General features: G+C 34.9%; 1 protein-coding gene across 1 annotated transcript in view; it reads left to right on the top strand.

Annotated features, from left to right (window-relative positions):
• The window catches only part of CTTNBP2 (cortactin binding protein 2), an 85422-nt gene that overhangs the window by 38083 nt on the left and 27423 nt on the right, over window positions 1-19916 (top strand). The window contains exons 4-8 of the mRNA XM_074903147.1: window positions 268-1924; window positions 7788-7991; window positions 13364-13463; window positions 16537-16687; window positions 17800-18054. Of these exons, the coding sequence (XP_074759248.1) occupies window positions 268-1924; window positions 7788-7991; window positions 13364-13463; window positions 16537-16687; window positions 17800-18054 (2367 nt within the window). The remainder of the gene's footprint in view (window positions 1-267; window positions 1925-7787; window positions 7992-13363; window positions 13464-16536; window positions 16688-17799; window positions 18055-19916) is intronic.

Here is a 19916-nt window from a genome sequence, read left to right as displayed (position 1 = left end):
TTAATCTCTGAGAAGTCTTTGTGTGTCAGTGGAGGAAAGTAGATGGGTTTACTTAGTTTCTGAATCGCTCTTCAGATGCCTATCTCTTTGTTTTGCTTGTATAAAATTATAGGCACTTGTTTTAGATATCACAGATTACATTCATGGGGTAGTCAGGCTCATTTTAGGCATACTTTAAAAGGTTAAAATATCAATGTCAGTTTAATATTCGGTTATGTTGAAAGTTTCCATCTTGTTAATGGAATTTTTCTCTATGCTTTCTTACAGTTGGAAATGGAAAAATCTCAGTTACAGAATCTTGAGCTGGAGCACAAAAAGCTATCAGCTCGTCTTGAAGAAGAACGTGGAAAGAATAAGCATGTAGTATTGATGCTAGTGAAAGAGTGTAAGCAGTTGTCTGGCCGAATTGTAGAGGAAGCCCAGAAACTGGAAGAAGTGATGTCAAAATTTGAAGAGGAAAAGAAAAAGGCTGCTGAACTGGAGGAGTCTCTTGCAGCTGAGAAACAAAGGAGTACACAAATGGAAGCTCAAATGGAAAAGCAGCTGTCTGAGTTTGACACAGAGAGAGAGCAGTTGCGTGCCAAACTTCACAGAGAGGAAGTGCACACCAATGACCTCAGAGAAGAGAGAGATAAAATGATCAAAATGATTGAGCAATTAAAAAAGGAGAATGAAAGTAAAGCTAATCTTTCTCTTAAAGAAAAAAACAAAGATAGGAGTCTTGTTTCTGTTTCTGTTGAAACAGAAGAGCCAAGTTCAAGAACTGTTGCCTGCCAAACAGATTCTGTAGTGATGGACAGTAGCACAGAAAATGTTAAGAAGTTGCCTCTGACTGTATCTGTAAAGCCTTCTACAGTGAACCCACTAGGATCTGGCAATACAAAAATGAATGTGTGCACCAATGCAGCATCTGTGAAGCCTGTCATTGATAGGCAGTCTTCATCTAGTGAACTTGTCCCTCCTGCAACTCCTGTTCTTACACAGAATCAAAACAGAATTGAGGAAAATGGACCAAGTACAGGCTCATCACCTGATTTACCAAGTAGCACTTCCCCTTTTTCAAATAGTACTTCCCTCTGCACCCCTGCAGCACCAACTTCCACAACTCAGAATTCCTCACTCAATTCTTCTATGCACAGTTTGCATTCACCATCTGCCAACACTACTGGGCATCCAGGCCTAAATCCACGAATCCAAGCAGCTAGATTTAGATTTCAAACAAATGCAAATGATCAAGACCAAAATGGAAACACTACCCAAAGCCCTCCCTCAAGGGATGTATCCCCTACTAGTCGTGACAACCTAGTTGCCAAACAGGTAGCTCGGAATACGGTTACCCAAGTCCTTTCAAGATTTACAAGCCCTCAGAGCAGTGCTCCATCACGGCCAGGGACATCACATTCAATGGAAGTTGGCACTTACCCCCCAGTTGGTAGAATGAGTTTAAAGACTCCCAGTGTATCAAGAATTGACAGAGGAAATCCTCCACCTATTCCTCCTAAAAAACCAGGTCTTTCTCAAACTCCTTCTCCACCACACCCACAGCTTAAAGTTTTAATGGATAGTAGTCGATCCCCAAATACAAGTGCAAAAACTGACAGCAAAACCGTGACCTCACCTCTTTCAAGTTCACCACAAGGAATCAGGGTAATAAATGAGGAAATTATTTCTAAGTCCTCACCTCAGCTGCCACCAAAACCTGCTATAGATTTATCTGTGGCACCTGCAGGCTGTGCCATACCAGCCATAGCCTCATCTCAGGTGGGTGCCTGGCCTTCCCACTTCCCTGGACTGAACCAACCTGCATGTTCAGAAAATTCCTTTGTCATTCCCACCACCATTGCCTGTAGCTCCTCCATAAACCCTGTTAGTGCTTCATCCTGTAGACCATGTGATTCAGACAGCCTCCTGGTAACAGCATCAGGTAAAGGGATTGATATGCTACAAACTTTCTCCCTCTAAAATAATGTTTTGGTTTTCCTATACGTCTCTTGTTTGCTTTATTTCTCTTTTTAGACATTTCTCTTTTTTACTTTCTAGAAGCTGATATTTTCATTTATATTTTTTCCACATTCCAGGGGTATGGGAATTCTTTTGCTTAGTAATGTTATAAATTAGTTTGCTTCCATAAGGAGATCTCTGAATTGAAAGCTTTTTTTAAAGGTAAAGAGGACTAATGTTTAAAGTAAATGGGCTGCATATTATGATATATTAAAGAAACTCTTTTTTGTTGTTGTTGTTTGGGTTTTTGGGGGTTGGATGGTTGATTAGGGTTTTTTTGTGAATTATGTTATTTGAGACTTAAATGCTTTCTCAGTCTGAAATAATGTTTTGAAAATTGCTTCTGCTGGTGATCTTCCATGGAATGTGTATTTCAGTGCTTTGTGAATCTTTTAGGAAAAAAGGGCATAGCCAGTGCCACTGTATTCTCCTATGGCATTAGGTGGTTGCACATTAAGATATATAATTGCCTGGATAGCAGTGCAGTTTCAAATATATGACTTCATACCTACAGAATACGTTTCATTTTTATTTTCATTTTTCTGTAGTTCTTCTTGTTACACTTGTAGGCTTTGTTAATACTTGTGTGTGGCATCTCACAGGTTTACTTCAACAGGTATCAGCCAAGGTTTATTGTTGGAAACTTGAAACGTTACATTGATAGTCTGGAGTCAGTGTGTGTACTTGCTATTCATTTTGCATTGTGGGAGGGACTTATTTGTGTGCTTAATGTGCTGCCAACTGCAGGGGATCTTCTTGATGGCAGTTAAATGGACAAAGGCAGCCCTCATCTACATTTCAGTTAATTGTAGATCTCCTATAAATCTTTTTGTCAACATATTTCTTTGCTGCAATCAACAACACTGGAACATTAGGTAGAAGTCCCACTTTAGCCTGACTTGCAGTGCAGTAAGGAAGACAGACACACAGTTATGGAATAATTTAGACCTTCATCAGCATTGAATAACGTTTGAATGGCCTCAAACTTTCAACAGTTATTTTCAGTTCAGTTATGGTACTTTAGTCCCTCATAACTTCAGTCCCTCTGTATCATCATCTGTAGGGTAGAGAATGCCTGCACAGCGAGTCTGCTTCCATCACACAACCAACCACTTTCTGTTGGTAGCTATCCCACTGTCTGATAAGGCAGTTGAACTCACTCATCAGTCTTGGGGAAGCTGTTTTTGATTATTCTTTTAAAATAATATCTTCTATTTTAAAAATGAAATTACCACAACTTGACTTCCTAACTCTCTATGTATTGTTATTACTTTTTGTTTGTGCTTTGAAGTATAAACTTTTTTCTTAGGAGAACAATCAGCCTTTTAAATAGGACTCCTCCACAAAATAGTCAAGCTGTGTTTTTTATGACATTTGTGACAGTTCTCAAAAGCAATTCTCAAAAATAGGGTTTTTGTCAAAAGCTGTTAGGTTTTTTAAGTTGTGCTGGTTTGTGTTCAGATTGCATTTCTTCATTTACATTCCATTCACCTGTGTTTGGAAGGAATGGAAACATTTGGATTCATTAATTTCCTTATAATCCTTGCTTTGAACATTTGATTCTGTTAGTATTTTGTAAGTGGCACTGATTTTTGTGAATTTTTACAATCGTGAATGGGAAACATATCCCATAATCTGAAGTTTATAAAGGAAGATTGCTTAAACTCTAGATAGTGGTCTGCTGTTTTATTTTATTAATATAGAGATGTTGTTTTATCCCTCATTTACTGACTACAAACAGGGTCAAAGAATTTTAATAACTTTATCTGCAATATTCAGGGAAATATTCAGGAGCTCCTTTGTCTTTTTCCCAAACTAATGCTTGTCTTTTAGTGCACTTATTCTCCAATCCCATTTTATTTATGTTTTTTAAGGGAACTTAATCTATTTTGGCCAAGTGTTCTGGCAATCTGCAGAACTAAATAAACTTTGAGCAACAGATGTTATGCAAGTATGGAAAGATATTTCCTTCAAAATTTTATGCTGAGAAAAGAAAAAAAATAGATTTTATAAATATATATGGAAATAGGCTTTGTCTTAGGATAAACCAAATTCAATAACACTGTTTTCATTAAGATAATGTGGTCAGTTATGCCTGGATTCATGTAGCTTAATCACTTTCTCTTTTCAGTTTCTTTGTTCAGTATGACTTTTCTTGAGGTGAACATCTCACAAACTACAAATAGTACTGAAACCTCCTTCCTGTATCTGCATTTTCATACCATGTAGGCACAGATTCAGTTAGCTTTATTAATGTTCTGGTTGATTTAAATCTGTTTTATTTACTTTCTTCAGAAAATGGTTAGAATTGCAGTTTTACTTTCAGTTAAAGCACAGCATGGTGAAATGTTACTCATTTGATTGTGTAGTAAGTAGTGAGTTAATATTTTTAAACAGTGCAAAACATTTAACACAAAAAGACACTGAATTTTTTTTTTTTTTTTTTTTTTTTTTTTTTTGGTCAGTAACTTCATGTTTCTTTCTTCTTACTGTGGAGTCAGAAGGATTGATAATACCCTAACCACTAAAGTATTCTATTTATTAGTTTTAAAACAGTTTCCCAGTTAGCTCAGATGGCTTTAACATATCAACAGCCTGATCTTCAGTAAGAGAGTGTCTTGGTTCTAGAAGGAACAACTATTAAGAGCAAACTTAAAATCAGAACACCGATTATTTCAGTTGTGTTCTGCTAAATTAATGTGACAATACCTTCTTTTAGAGATTGGGCATTGTACTGCATGCTTCTCTTTTCATCCCTGGTAGAAAAAGACACCAGCTTTTGTCACTAATGTTGAACAGACTGCACATAGAGAAATTACAGTGAACATTTATGGCCTGATTCAAAATCTGTGGCAGTGTTTTCATTAACTTCAGCAGCATTTGAACTGGTGCCAAAATGCTTCTGCTCTGTTTGGATTTCTACATTTCAATGGCTGTAAGACTTCAAAATGGAAACGAATGTAGGCAGTTGGATTTTCATACCCCTGGGATTTCTGCTTTCACTTTCTTCTTGGTTTTGCACTTTCTATGTCACTCTTCACTGAAGTATGTTTTTTATTTTGCTCATTTCTGTAATGATTGATTTATTCTCTCTATACAATTGGCTTGGAAGATAAAAGTGGGGGATAAGGGACTGATCTGGGCTCTGAAATTAACCACCTCACATTCTGAAGCTGATGCCAGAAGCTGTTTTTGTCTATCTGCCCTTCATCACTGCATGCCCTACCAGCTTTCACAGATGCTTCACATTTCCTAGCTTTTTGCATCAGTAATAGTGTACCTTATTTATTGGTATTTTCTAATGTTGATGTATTTTGTTGGATGAATTCAGCTTTATTATATTGCTTTACATTGATAATAGAAGTTAAAGTTCTGTTTATGTTATTACCTGGGTCTTATATCTTTTTCAGCATAAGGTTTTCATCTAATGTTAACCTAGTATAATAAATTTCATCACTGAATTGCAACAACATATCTTTCATTTTAAGGAGTTGAAATTAAAGTTAAGATACACATATGGCACACAAAAACTCTTAATTTTGGCATTTCTGTTAATAAAGCTTTAAAAAAAACCAAAAAAACAAAAAAACCCCACAACACTGTTTTCAGTAAGGAAGGGAACCCAGAAAAATATTACAAAACTGCTTGGCAAAGTGAACTGCATACTTAAAGCTTAGTGTCAGGCTCCCCAGGTCCTCCCAAATAATTTCAGTATATCTTGGATGAAGAATGTTAGCAATCTGGAGTGACACCCAAGCTATGTACACTACCAGTTAACTACCATGGCAAGACAGTAAAACTGCATGAGTACCATTTGAAAAATTTTTTTATATATATATATATATATAGCAACACCTGCAGCACAGTTAGTTTCAAAGAATAACAAAAGGTTGGAAAAATAAAAACACTTCTGTAATGGTAATGAAGAACAAAAATAATTCTTTAGACCTTTGGGGATTTTATGAGTTAACTGTTCTCAAATATTGGAAGTGGAGATAAATGTATTTTTAAACCACTTAAAGGATGCAGTTTACTTTGTATATTGCCTTTTTTTTTTTTTACAAACTTCAGAAAACCCTCAAAATCCTCTGATTAAAAATACTGGAGAAACAAATATTAGTAAGAGTATTAATAGTCAGAAGGTAGCTTCAGAATTGAAGTTATATGAAGACGGATGGAATTAACTTTACAGTTTATCATCGGTTTAAAGTTGGATTTATAAGGTAACTTCATAGCTGTAGTGATGGCTTCTTATAGTCAATAATAGTGAGTATAGTGAATATAGTGAATAATAAGCTAACATTTTGAAAATAAGATTCCTTTACATACTAAACTAGTAAACTTGATTTAATTTAAGAAATTACAAAATTATCTTATTTTAGAAACAAATATCTTATTTTAGAAACAAATATGAAAAAATTCCAAGAATTTATTTTTGTTGTTTTGAACTGGAATCAAACTATGTGTTCTTCATTGGGGCTGCTCAGATGGTGGATTCTTGTGTAAGATGGACCTTAATTAAAATTTTATCTAGATCTTGCGAGGTTCCCAAATCTGTTGCTTCTGTAGTATGCTATTGGGAACTTCCATATTTAATTTTGTTTTTCCAAAATGCAGAGCAGATCATCCCGACATGGTAGAGCTACTGCCACATGCTTTTTCTAGTTCTAGGTGTTGCATGTCAGATCAGCACTTGATCAGCTTGATGGAGCTGGAGGTAATGCCCTACAGCTCCTCTTCAGTCTTGGGTGTTGAAGAACCACAGTAAACTTGCTTTGTTATTGTCAGATTTCAACCTCATATAATAGCTTGTGTGTGGCCACAGAATACAAAGTTATTTATTCAGGAGAAAACTATGAAGTGGCTTTTCTAAAGGTAATAGTGAAAATAAGATAAAAAAATCTTTCTCCTGTTTTCTCTTGCAGTCCTTGATCAAGGAAGAATGCACAAAGTTTTCTATGCCTTATGCAGCAAACTTCATATCCTTAACAAACTCCCTGCTAAAGCTGATAAGTAATGAACAGAACGATTAACCAAGATAACTCCTAAGCTTTCAAAGCTTTGAATTGAATACTAATTTTTAATGGGGTGACTTGAAACCTTTCACTCATAAATTTTGTATAACTGGTAATTCATTGACACTGGAGCATTTTATAATATATTAAGTATTGCTCAGTAAAAGGAACATTACCTTAAGGTACAGTTCAATATTTTTATTTCTACATTATTTGTGTAAATGATTTCTGCGATTTTTTTGCAAACTTATTGAAAAGCGCTTACAGTTATTAAGGGCTCTCTGTGCAATTTATCTGTGTAACTGCAGGTGAGATATGAATACCAAAGTTTACACTAAGACTGTAAAGGAGGATGAAATTTCATATGAAAATAAGTATTTTGTTTTGGAAGCCTTTGTTTACATACTTTAAAAAAACCCTTCCCAGCATATCAGCAATTAAATTAAAATTTGTATAAAACTTTTGGTAGGTTCTGAATTATAATAATACAAATTTTTTTGAGACATTCAGCTGCTGCTACAGTTTATAGCAAGTTTCACATTAACCTTTTTGTAATGATATCCTGTTCATTTGCATTAACAGCTGTCATCCCTGTACACAGTTTTTATTCTTCAGAATATCTTCTGATGTATGGACAAAGCATCACAAAACCTGTGCTAAACTAAAAACTCCTGTCATTTTGAAGATCCTTTTTAATTTTTAAAAGAGCACAGAAAATGCAGAGCTTTATTTATGTGTCTTCCATCTAATGTCTGTTGCTTTAACTCACAGGCTGGTCTTCCTCCCTAACCTCTTTGTTAACAAGTGGTGGTCCTGTCCCCCTGGGTGGCAGGCCCACCCTTCTTCACCAAGCTGCTGCCCAGGGAAATGTCACTTTATTATCAATGCTGCTTAATGAAGAAGGACTGGACATTAATTACTCTTGTGAAGATGGCTATTCTGCCTTGTATTCTGCTGCTACGAATGGACATACAGGTAAGTGATACCAAGTGTTGCTATGCAATTCATGTGCAATAGTGAAAGCTTATTACATAAGTTTTAATAATAAATGAGGTCAAATGCATGGTTTTTAAAAATGTGAAATTGAGAATGAGTTGTATAAATTACATAACAAAAATCATAGTATAGCATATATATAAGCAATGCTTCTGGAGGCAGAATTTTGGAACACAGAAGATATTCTTGCTTGTAATTCTGCAGGAACATCAATTCTAATTCTCCACTCCCTTCTTTTAAAAAGTCACCAGATATCGTCACCCCATGTTCGGTAACAAATCTCTTTTGTAGCAAAGGCAACTTGAAAGAACAAACTTTCCTCTACAGGGAATAAGCAGAAAAGAACAGGCCATCCCCAGTGTTTTGATCTTCTGCAGCAACGATGAAAATGATGGAAGGTGGTTTCAGAGTAGTGTGTTACTTGGGAAATAAAATAAACTGCCTTTATTTTTGAACTAGATGAAACAGCTTTAGTTTGTTCTCTAGGCTCTACTGAGATGATATTTTTTCTTTTACCCACTACCCCAGCCCTTGGTCCTGAGGAGGTAACATTTCTGAACCCTTCAACAGTCTGTCTTCATATTTTATGAACATATTAATAAGTGAGGCAAATATCTTAGTAACAGTTACGAATTTCATGGATACAAACTCAAAGTGATAATTTTCAGACTGTTAACATTAAGGCTCTCAAACAGCAGCTTTTTTAAAAATTCCAGTACACATTACTCTAGGTTTTTTTACGTATGTAAAAATCTCCTAGATTCATATATTGCAAATAATACCATTATGCTGTTTTGGACACTAAAGATGAAATCCACCAATACCAATGACAAAATTCTATTAATTTTTAGTAAAGTTAAGATTTTATTTCATAGTAGAAGGTGGAACATAGTGCCTATAAAGCCACTGCTTTGAAGAGTATTTTGTGGTTTTATTTCACAATGTATTTGTTAGAGACAATCAGAAAACCCTGCTCCCGTGTTCAAAATAGTATTTAGAGAGACTTTGCCATTATTTTTCTCAGGTATTTTAAATATCAAATTATTGGATCCAAAATCCATAGCTAGGCAGATAGTATACATTTTTCTCACATGTTCAGGGTTAATTTTGCTGCCAGGCATAGGGATAGGGGGAATTTTCCCTTTGTTTGGAATGGTGTATTTTATCTTTGCTTGCTAGGTGCTATGGTTTACTTCGTAGGAACATCTGGGCCTTTTCATCTGACAGTTGCTTTGCTGTTGCCAAGACCCTTAAAATATTAGAAAAGTCCTTTGTTTTATTTTCTGCCTGTGGCACTTTTTTTTTTTTTTAATCTTCAGTATTAAGAGTCCAAATTTATTATAATGTGGGGATTTATTTTTTCCCCCCTCACTGAATGGATGTTCTGTGCGTTATTCTAGGGTTACATCCATTTATCATTGCTGCTGTTTGTGGGAGACCATAATTGACCCAATTATTCTTTACTCATCTTGTATTCCTAAAATGTTTCAAAGCAAATGTCCTGATTTTCAGTTCCAATTACTGAGCAGCTCTAACTGACAGCAAAGGCAATTTTGTTTCTTGTTATATTGTCAAAATTGCAAATAACAGAGGCACTTGACAGAAGACAATAATAAAACCAAATACATGCATATGTATCCTGTAATTGTTTAGTATCTTCTACTTTTTAAGATAGAAAATATATTACAAACGTCTTAGTGTTACTCTTCTATGTATAGTTGACAGGATGTGAAAAGTGCTTCGTTGTACAAATCATTGTATTTTAGCAACTAAATGGACTGTGTGAATTCTGAATGAGAGAATCACACAGCAGCAGTATTGATGTCTCCTTAATACATGATATGCAAATTGAGAGTAGTAGATTTATAATATTTTTGCAGAAAGGTTTTTGTGCTAAACTTTAATATATAATCCTTTCTTTGTTACTTGCAGTTTGCTCCCAAGTGCATGGATAGATGCAGCTCTTCAAAGTGGAGACTTAAAAATAAATTTATGTAAAAATATATAGGCTTAGGAAAGAAAGTACAGAAATAAATCTCTTATTTTAAAAAGTGCATTTTAATAGCTTTTTTTTTTAACTAACCAGGTGGAAAGAAATGACACTGATGTAATTTTAGGAAGGATAAAATAATTTATTGTATAAATTTTTTCATTGGATTGAGTAGGATTGTCAATGGTAAGTTACTGTCTTTTGGCTGTTTTTTTTTTTCCTTAGAATCATTTAGGTTGGACAAGACCCTTGAGACCATCAAGTCTAACTATAAGATTTAACACATAAGCTTACCCTGGTGGGTGATCGCACCATGATTTAATTTATTGAGAATACTTTCAACCTGGAGTTAGTGACTAAATAGATTCAGAAACATCCAGGACCCCTTATTCTTCTTAAGTCAACTAATCAGATTTTCTGATTTCTCCTTGGAAACAGTTGGTCAGAAGAAGAGAGTAGCTCTAGACTTGTTAAGAGCATAGTGAGTACTAACCTTCAGAAACAATACCATGTTGCAGAGGGTCTGGGAAGAGCATACAGTGTATAACCTCCACATATTTTCAGTGACAGTATTTGAAATATGCAGATAACCAGAGAATGGTAGAGCACATTGTAACCAGCATGGTGGCAGCAGCTACACCCCAGTCTGTAGAGAAAATTGAGTTATTCAAGAAAAGAGAGCACTCAAATATTCTTTCCTAATCTGTCCTGTGTGTAGTCTTCCTGTTAGTAAACAGTTGCCTTTTGAGAGCTGCAGCTGAGGGTTTTTCCAGCATGTGAAGCTTGTAGTGTCTTGTTTGTTTCCCACACACACTGTCCCCAATTCTGTAGGTTTGAGAGAGAGAACTTCACCCTAAAAATATACGTTAAATACTTTCTTTGTGTTTGAATGAACACGAGGAACTGTTAATTTTATGATTTAACCACTAGATTGAGACAGCCAGTTTTGTCAGGCTGTCTTGGTTTGATCCATTAACAAAGAAGGAGCTGCTTCAGTCTATTATGCACTTAATAACATGTACAGTAGTTCACTTAGCTAATATATCTGCATATCTATATATCTGTATTGTGTTGCCAATCCTGACCATTTTCTGCCACACATGAGGTGGTTAAGAAAAAGAGAATGAAATAACAAGAGTTCCTGAAGCTGAGAGATGTGAAGAGAATAACAATAATATCCTTTGGACTCAGCTATGTGCTAATTATATGCATTTATGGTATAATTGATTCTCTTCTGTCCTGAGTATTTGGAGGCTGTGGCACCCTGATTGATAGGAAAAACTGGAATGATGTGGGAAGTAGAAAGGAGTGAGGTGCAGAGACGTACAGCTACACGGAGTCAGCTCTGCCAAGCCACTGGATGTATCTGCATGATGTTTGCCAACACTCTGGAAGAACTAACTACCCAGCTGTGGTGGAGAGCAGTAAAGTCTCCAGGTGTTTGTGCTAATACACTTCCATGTTTTGCTTTTGCTTTGACCAAAACCTTTAACCGAGTGACAACATCTGTCATATCTGTCTTGTGCCTGCCCTTCCATCCAGTCCTCTCCACTGCTGGTTACTTCTGTGGCATACAGTGGTGAACTGGAGTTAATAAGCCTGGACTGACCCAAATTACACTTCTCCAATTCCCAATCAAAAGTCCATCCAGAGGACCTAGGCTTCTTGAGGATTGTTTGTCTTTTACTTGATATGCCACCAGAACAGGTCACGTAGAGCTTGCTAGCTCACCTGGTATGCCTTATGAAAGTAGCTGTGTTTCCTTATGCTTGTTCCTATCCCTGAGAATAAACAGCTCTTTTCAATTATCTTCATCAGAAACAGTATTTTCCCATAGATAAACTATCACCTGAATGATCTGCCAGTCAATAACTATGAGTTAACCATACCTTTCTAGAAAGGTAGTCTTGTTCTGTGCATTCTTCATGGCTTTTGCTTGGCTACCATATGCTTTATGAAGAAACCTAAGAGCCAAATCTAGCCAAATACTTGAAATTGCTAGAAGAAATTTTTTTCAACATCCTTCATAAACTTTAGCAGTATTTTTGTATGTCAAGCAGGAATCTGTATTTTCAAGTTAATTGTTTAATATAAGACTGGGATTGACAATGAAAAAATGATTAAAAAAAATGTTGTTGGCAGAGTATTTTTTCTGTTACAAAGTGATTGAAAATATAATTTGATTTTAATTGGTATTATATTACAAATGGAAATACTAGGTAAGTTAGTTAACTGAGAGCTTCTTTATGACTTAAAAAAAATATTACAGATTAAGTCCTAGTATCTTATCCTGACAACCAACTTTGAAAAAAAGTCATTTCAGATCAGTTTACTTACTTAAAAATTTGAGAATCTTAAGTTACAATATAATTTACAGTGGTTTAATATCTTATTTCTTTATGTTAAATTATTTATTCAATCAACTCCACAACATCTGTATTAATATTTGAAATAATTGTAACAGGAGTAAATACATCCAGGAATGGTTTAGATTAGTCAGTTTTCTAAGTAATTCTAAATATATGTTTCTGTTATCTAGAGATAAGCTTCACTAGCAAAGCTTGGCTTCAGGATCTTACCCAGTGCTGGAACAGAGTGTGTTAAGCTTGCTCAGAAATCAGGTCAGAAGTTTATAATTGGTGTTCTAGCTGAGCTTATTTTCAAAGTAGTAGTTTCAGCTACAAAGGACTTGTTTTATTTTGGTCTAGAACCAATTTCAAGAATATAAAGCAGATAAAAGTATTTTCTTAATTGCATCCAATTTGTGGATGAAAAGCAGTCTAATTACTATGTAATTAATTATCTTAATTTAGCTGGTACTATTTTTAGCATGTAATTTTGGAAATGTATGAATGGAAGTGGTTTGGAAATGTCTGAGTTTGTCAGTTTATTTTATTTGTCATTGCAATCCCAAGTCAAAGTGTCCTAAAACAAGATTAGCCAGCGTGTTGTTTGAGTTACGTATGGCTTGTGAGCATCTCCTCTGTGGCTGTCATATTTAGGATGTGTCACATGACTGCCAGTGGGACTGTACTGCTTTTAGGGGCTTCTGGATAATTCAGATTCCCCACTTTGTTGGTAAATTACCTAACACTGTGGGAGTTGCCAGCAGTGGGCACCTATTGGATCCCAGTAGAACACAACCCAAGCCCCTTTTGCAAAAGAGTGGTGGTGCCCCCAGGGAGTCAATTCTCACCTCTTTCCTGCAGACTGCTTCCTGAGCTTCTGCTTCAGTTTGCTAAGGTGTGTGATGTATAGTCAGAAAGACTGGCAGCCGTTGCCCCTTGAGCAGGTTTTAACTTCTGGTAGTTTTAACTACTTGGTTTTGTTGCATCAGTCTGTGTTTTTGCTCAATTTATAGATTGTGTGAGATTGCTGCTGACTGCAGAAGCACAAGTTGATGCTGCTGACAAAAATGGCTTTACACCTTTGTGTTCAGCAGTTGCTCAGGGACATGTCAAGTAAGTGAAGTCTTAAGATTTTGCCTGTCAGGTATTACTCAGTTTTATATTCTCTTTACGCTATATTATATAGTTTTTTCATTACGTTACTGTTGCATTCTTAGGTATAGTTGCATTTAACTGTCATTTATTAAAAACATCTACTGAAACTCATATTCATGTGCCATTCTGGTTTTAATATTTTCCATTTGTTTTGTTTCCAATTGCAGCTCTTAAGGTTGCTGAACGTGTATTCTTAGCAAGCACAATGTGATACTGGTCTACATGGGCATCATACATTTCAACTTCTTATTTTTCTTTGAGTTATCAGCCATAATACAAGATGAACAGCAGAAGGAGAAAATAAATTATTTTTGCACTGATTTTTTAAAGCAGAGAACTACGAATTTCATATTCAGACACAAAAGAACATTTATCAGAGTATTCTCCTGAGTCATATAGAATCAAATACTTTAAACAACAAGGACTTTTTAAGATTTAAGGGGTTTTTTTGTATGAGTAACTTTGAAAAACAGAAAATTATGTATGAGTCAAAGAATATTTCTAAGAACATTCTTCAAATGGTAGTTATAATAATTTCCTTTTATTTTTTGAAGCTCCTAATTTTATAAAGATTGGTGTTTTAGGACAGCATGATTGGAAAATTGTGTCGTCTTTTTATACTGAGAACCAGTACACAACAATTCATCCAGATGATTGGTTTTTTTCTACTTTCATCAGAGAAGCTGAAGGCTGATGTTGTACTTCTGCTCTGCAGCTTTACTGTGTATCACAGAATCATAGGAAATAGAACTGAAAGATGGAAGCAACCATTAGATAACCTCTTCTAGAGCATCCTTATCCAGATAAAATTATTTTACAAATTCAAAAAATCTGAAACAACATGATGAGGAATCTTTATTACAGACTTTACCTTTGTTTTATGTATCTTTGGTTTTGCTTATCTTTCAGGTTTTGATTCTTTTAATGTTCCTTTTTACTATTTTTACAGATTTTACAGTAACATATAAGGGTCAGAGTCTTTGAGTGTTATTGTACTGTCATAGGCCTTGACCCAACAATGAGGATGAGTGGGATTTCTATTCTTCTCCTGGTCTTTAATGAGTATGTAAGGATCATCAGAGATTCTTGCCAATTCTTAGAGGACTTCAAGCTTATCAACTAATGGGCATCTTTTACTGGAAGTCTTAATCCAGAGGCAAAGATTTCCACTAGATGTTTTGAGCGTGGAAATACATATCTAGTTAAATGTTTCAGTGTTTTATGTAAAATCTGTGAAAATTACATGTAACTTGACAAGTGAAAAATACACTCTTCATATTCTCTCACTAAAATAAACCTTAGATTTTGTTTAAATAGGAAGCTGTTTTTCTGACTTACCCTCACAACACTTTGCTATATCTTGTCTGCTGTGTTATGATATTGCAGACTTTATATTCTTTTTCCCTTAGAGTTACTTACGTAGTGTGTTATCCCTAAAGACGTTTTTTGCTTTCACTTTTTTTAGATACTAAACATGAACCAAACTGTAAAAGTGAGCATGGAATAATAATGGGGCCAGCCAAAAATATCTGAGAGACTATGAGTGCTTCAGGCTGTTGGATTTGTTGATTGCTTCAAATTTGTGGCTCAGAAAAATTCTGTAATAGGAAGAATTTGGGGCAGTAATATAGTCTGTCCCCTTTCAGGTGTTATGTTGTGTAGTCTGTGTTACTTGTACTGCAGCACTAAGAATCTAGGGTTAATGACAGCACTAAACTACTATCAATTATACAGTACTTGTCTATGATAGATTTGCTAACCAGTCCCCTGTGACATTTTCATTAACCTTATTCCTAAACTGAGACAATACTGTTGTTTCAGCCTCAGTTACATACTCAGACAAAGAAAAAAGATATTTTTTTCAGGCTGTTCAGTAGTATCACCAATTCAGAAAATGCTTTTAGGAGAAACTTTCAAAATCATTTGCTATGTGGTCCAGGCCAGGCTGACTTTACCTGACCTTGAGGTGGAAAGTTAATGTAGGATTTTCAGAATCACCAAATACAATGCAAGATAACAAACCAGATATTTTTAACATAGCAGACTTAAAACTCAATCTGAGTTACTTTATGGAGGTGTCTTGTTATGAGCTCATCTTAAGATGACTTTTATGGCTATGGTTAGGATACATGTTCAACATTTAATAAAGTAGAGCAGTACTTTTATTTGTATTTTTTTCTGTTCATTTGAGCATTTTCAGGAAGCTCAGCTAAGTAATTAGTTATCTGTTTTACCCTTTTTAAATATTTTATCTTGAACTTGATTGATTTTTCTGACTAAATAAAAACTTAATGAAAAAGAGATTTTTTTCTCAAAATACTTGTGATTTTTATAATCTGCTATTTCTTATATTCTTATATATACCTTACATTGGTTTAAATATTTTGTCATCCTCTTTGTTATAGTATGGTCTACTAATCAGTAGTTATTTAGCATTGCATTAATTGCTTTGATGCTTTATTGTTGGTGTCCTCTTTTTATGGACTGATAAAAATTGAGAGAGATGGGGAATTATCTTTGTTTACAGCCCTTGTTTAAACTGCAGAGGAAATAGACCAGCATTAAGATTTTTCTTAAGTCTTGAGTGTTACTGAAAATCTGGATTTGGGAAGGGAAAGGGAGCCAACCCTGGCACAAGAACCAGGAATCATACTGATATAGCTAGTCTCAAAAACTATTTTAAATATCAGTAGTCAGAAATGTTACTTTTTTGCTCAGCTGAAGGTTTTTTCTTAAGCAGCTGTCATCAAGTTTTTATTAGCCTTGTGAAATTAAATATTTTACATTTACAGTTTTTAAATGAAGCTACAGTAGTTTAAGATTTGCAGGTTTAAAGTAACCTGATTTTCTGTCTTTATACCTATGTATAAAATTATACCTTATACTTGTGTATATCTGATGGATAAAATCACAGGTAGATCTGTATCTATAAAATCGGTACTTTATAAAAAAATATTTAAATGTTCTAAGTTATAAAGAGGTTTTGGATGTCAAATATATGATAATTTTGCTACCTTATTGTTTACTGTAGGTGTGCAGAACTATTAATTATGTATCAGGCTGATATTAACCATGCTGCTGAAAGAGGACAGACACCTTTGTACTTGGCCTGTAAAAATGGAAATAACGATTGTATTAAGCTATTGTTGGAAGGTGGAGCAGATCGAACAATAAAAACCAGTGTAAGTTAAAATAGTTTGTAAAGTTAAAGTACCTTGTATAGTACTGACTAACTGCAAAGTTAGGAAACATTTACATTAAAATATTTATTTAAAGATTTCTTTAAAGCTGGAATAAACCATGTCATTTGAAATTAATGTTTTGTTCTTTTCATCATACTTTCTGGGGTTTTTAAAGCCATGTATTGTCTAAAATCTAAATTATGTGACTTTCATATCATTTTACATATTTCAGATTCTCCTTGCAGTATGCTGCGGACTTTTCTTCAGCACTGGATGTGTGAAACAGAACTCTTCTGTTTTGACTTGGTTTTAAGGTGGAGAAACGGAGATAGGGATTTTACTCCCACCTTTTATGTTAGAGTGCTTTATTGCTGTCCTTGAGGGCGGCCTCACACCCAAATTTGTTAGACAGTATTAAAAAGTCTTGTAGATCACAAATGGGAGAATGTGGCAAAAAAAAAATAATTGTATCTGCAGCAGGAAGGGAGGAGGACTGTCTCAAAATTAATGTCTAGGCATTGCCCTTTTCAGATGCTTTCCTGAAGTTTTTCTTAAGACTTTGACATAAACATGAGAATAAATGTGGGATGCAGGCTATCCAGAAACACAGCACAAAAAGTATTAGCTTCACAGTACATTCTGCTCCTCTATTACACTGAATTTGTTTGATTCATTTATTTTGGATTTGGAAAGTAAATTTATTTGAGTTGAAATGAGAGAAAGTTATGATGTCGAAACCATTAAAATATCTGATAAATTGAATAATGCAATATGAAACAAATTGTTGATCATTAGAATCATGTTAGTTTGATAAGGAAACGTTTATGAAAAGCATGTAAGTTCTGTGTCACTTACACTCTTCTAAAAATTTTGAATTCTCTGTCTGTTGGACTTTCCTTGGAGAAAGCTGCAAAATTTTCTTTCTGTACATTTTCTTCCCTCTTTCTTCCACCCTAAAGACATACAGTCTTCCCAAAGGATTATTGTGTCACTCTTGCTTATCTTTTTAATTACCAAACAGAGCCTTTCATCAGATTCATTGCTGATATAAGTTCTGCAACCATTTTTCTATGTGTTTGGTGTGAATGTGCTTTTTGCTTTTGCTTTTTTAGGATGGCTGGTCACCGATTCATGCAGCAGTGGATTCTGGTAATGTTGACAGTCTCAAGCTCCTTATGTACTACGAAGAGCCAAACAATGGGAATTCTTTGACTGTTGCAGAGCCTGATTTAGACAACTTTGATTTGGAGACGAGAGAAGACAACTACACCAGTAGAGTGAAGCCTGTTATTTCTGCAGATCTCATCAACCATGCTGACAAAGAGGGTTGGACTGCTGCCCACATAGCAGCTTCAAAAGGCTTTAAGGTCAGTCTGTGAACAAGTTACAGTAACCTGCTAGAATTTAGGCAGGATAAATCCTCCTTTTTTATCTTTGAAGAACTAAAACTTAGATGTCAAATCTAAGTTTGTTATCTATTTACACACTTGATTTAACAGAGACAGAGATACTTCCAGTGGACAATTTACTCCAGAAGCTATGTGTCAAATGGGGTGAATTGTCATATATAATGCCTATTTTGGGACAACAGTAAAAAGTAAAAAAAATTATTACTCGAGATTCATATTTTCAAAGTTAAGGTGAGGTGAATCCCACCCTAAATTCCAACACGTTGGGTGTCATGTACTTATAGATGTTAGATGGATATAGTTTCCAGTTATGGTTAGGGGCAATCTAACTGTGGACAATTATTCCTGTGGGAGAGAGGGGAGGAAGAGAAATTTATTAAGAATTATATTTGTGCAGTAATATGCTGTTTGATTTGTTGTTTTGGGGAGCCTTTTTAATAGGCAATGAATAAGTTTTTTTGGGGATTGAAATAACTGGTGATATGGAGAATGGACAGGTCTTACTGATGATAAACAGGAAGATTTCTGGAAATTGAATATTACTTGAATGATTTGACAGCAGAAACTTTACACTTCTAACACTGAATGTTTAAAGGATTATTTTTTTAATTACAACTGTCAGTCAAATTTTACTTTTACCCAGCAAGAAAATAGAGGATGCTAAACATAGAAGAGGGTGAATTTTAGGAAAATATAGTCCAAGACTTCAAAAGTCAGCTTGTGATTACATGCCTAATTCAATATCTGTCATTATGTTTGCTTTTTTCTGGATTAATTTACTATGATAAATTCAAAATAGGCACAGATTTAAGATTCAGTTTATTAAATTATGGGTTTTTAGGGACCAGCCACTGCTAACTCAGCATTTTGCATTACAGAGACAGTGTTCTATTACCAGTGTCTGTTAGGCAGGTACAGACTCTTTATTTCAGTTTTCACTCATCTGAATTTAGATGGAGTTTAAGGTATTTGTTGTAGTCTGAAAATACCTAAATAGTGTGCAGTATGTCACTTCTTTCTGCAATAATATAATCCTCAGGAACTTAGAAGCTAGGTTTTATTTATTGTCTGAAGAGGCTTTGGCTAGGTGTTCTCTCTGAAGGCTTTGACACTGGAAGTCTTCACATATACCTTTCATGAATAACTCATGGTTTTGAGTTTCTGAGCACATTCCAGGTCAACTGTTTAATGAGATCTCTGTTGAGGGTATTCTCTTACATAATGAAGACAATATATAGCTGGCAGAGTCCTGGTTTTGATGTTGCAGACTTTATATAATTGTATTTGATTAAATGCATTTATTGACTTAAGAGATGTTTGGGATATTGAGAAGCTAAGGAAAGCATAATAGCCATCTTCCAGTACTGTTAACACTTTGACTTCATTCTCTAATTCTTTATCTGTGCTACATGTCATTCATGACACTATGTGATAATTGCATATAAACAGTGCTGGCACTTGTACCCTTTTCTTTCAAGATTGGTAGGTGCCATTCTTTACAGATTAATTATGCTAGGGCATTTTAGCTGCTATTTTGTAGGCAACAGAGCCAACAAAACTTCTTATTTACTAAGGAAATAAACCTAATTTCTTTGTTCTCTCCCACTTATTTCTTCCTTCTTTACTTCCCACTTTCAGTCTCACAGTTCATTCATTTGCCTTCTGCTGTCTTTGCCATTGGTTGCACCTGCTTGAGAGACAGAGTTAACTTACCTGGCAAGAAAATATGTGCTTTTTTTTCTGGATAATTTTCCTCTGGCAAAGTTAGTGAGCTAAATGAATTTTTTAAAGTTATTACAAGTGCTAGAAGAATAGTCTGG

This window comes from Athene noctua, chromosome 3 (genome assembly GCF_965140245.1).
Source record: "Athene noctua chromosome 3, bAthNoc1.hap1.1, whole genome shotgun sequence".
Classification (NCBI taxonomy): domain Eukaryota; kingdom Metazoa; phylum Chordata; class Aves; order Strigiformes; family Strigidae; genus Athene; species Athene noctua.
The sequence above is the reverse complement of the archived record's forward strand: the minus strand, read 5'-3'. Positions and strand labels throughout refer to the sequence as shown.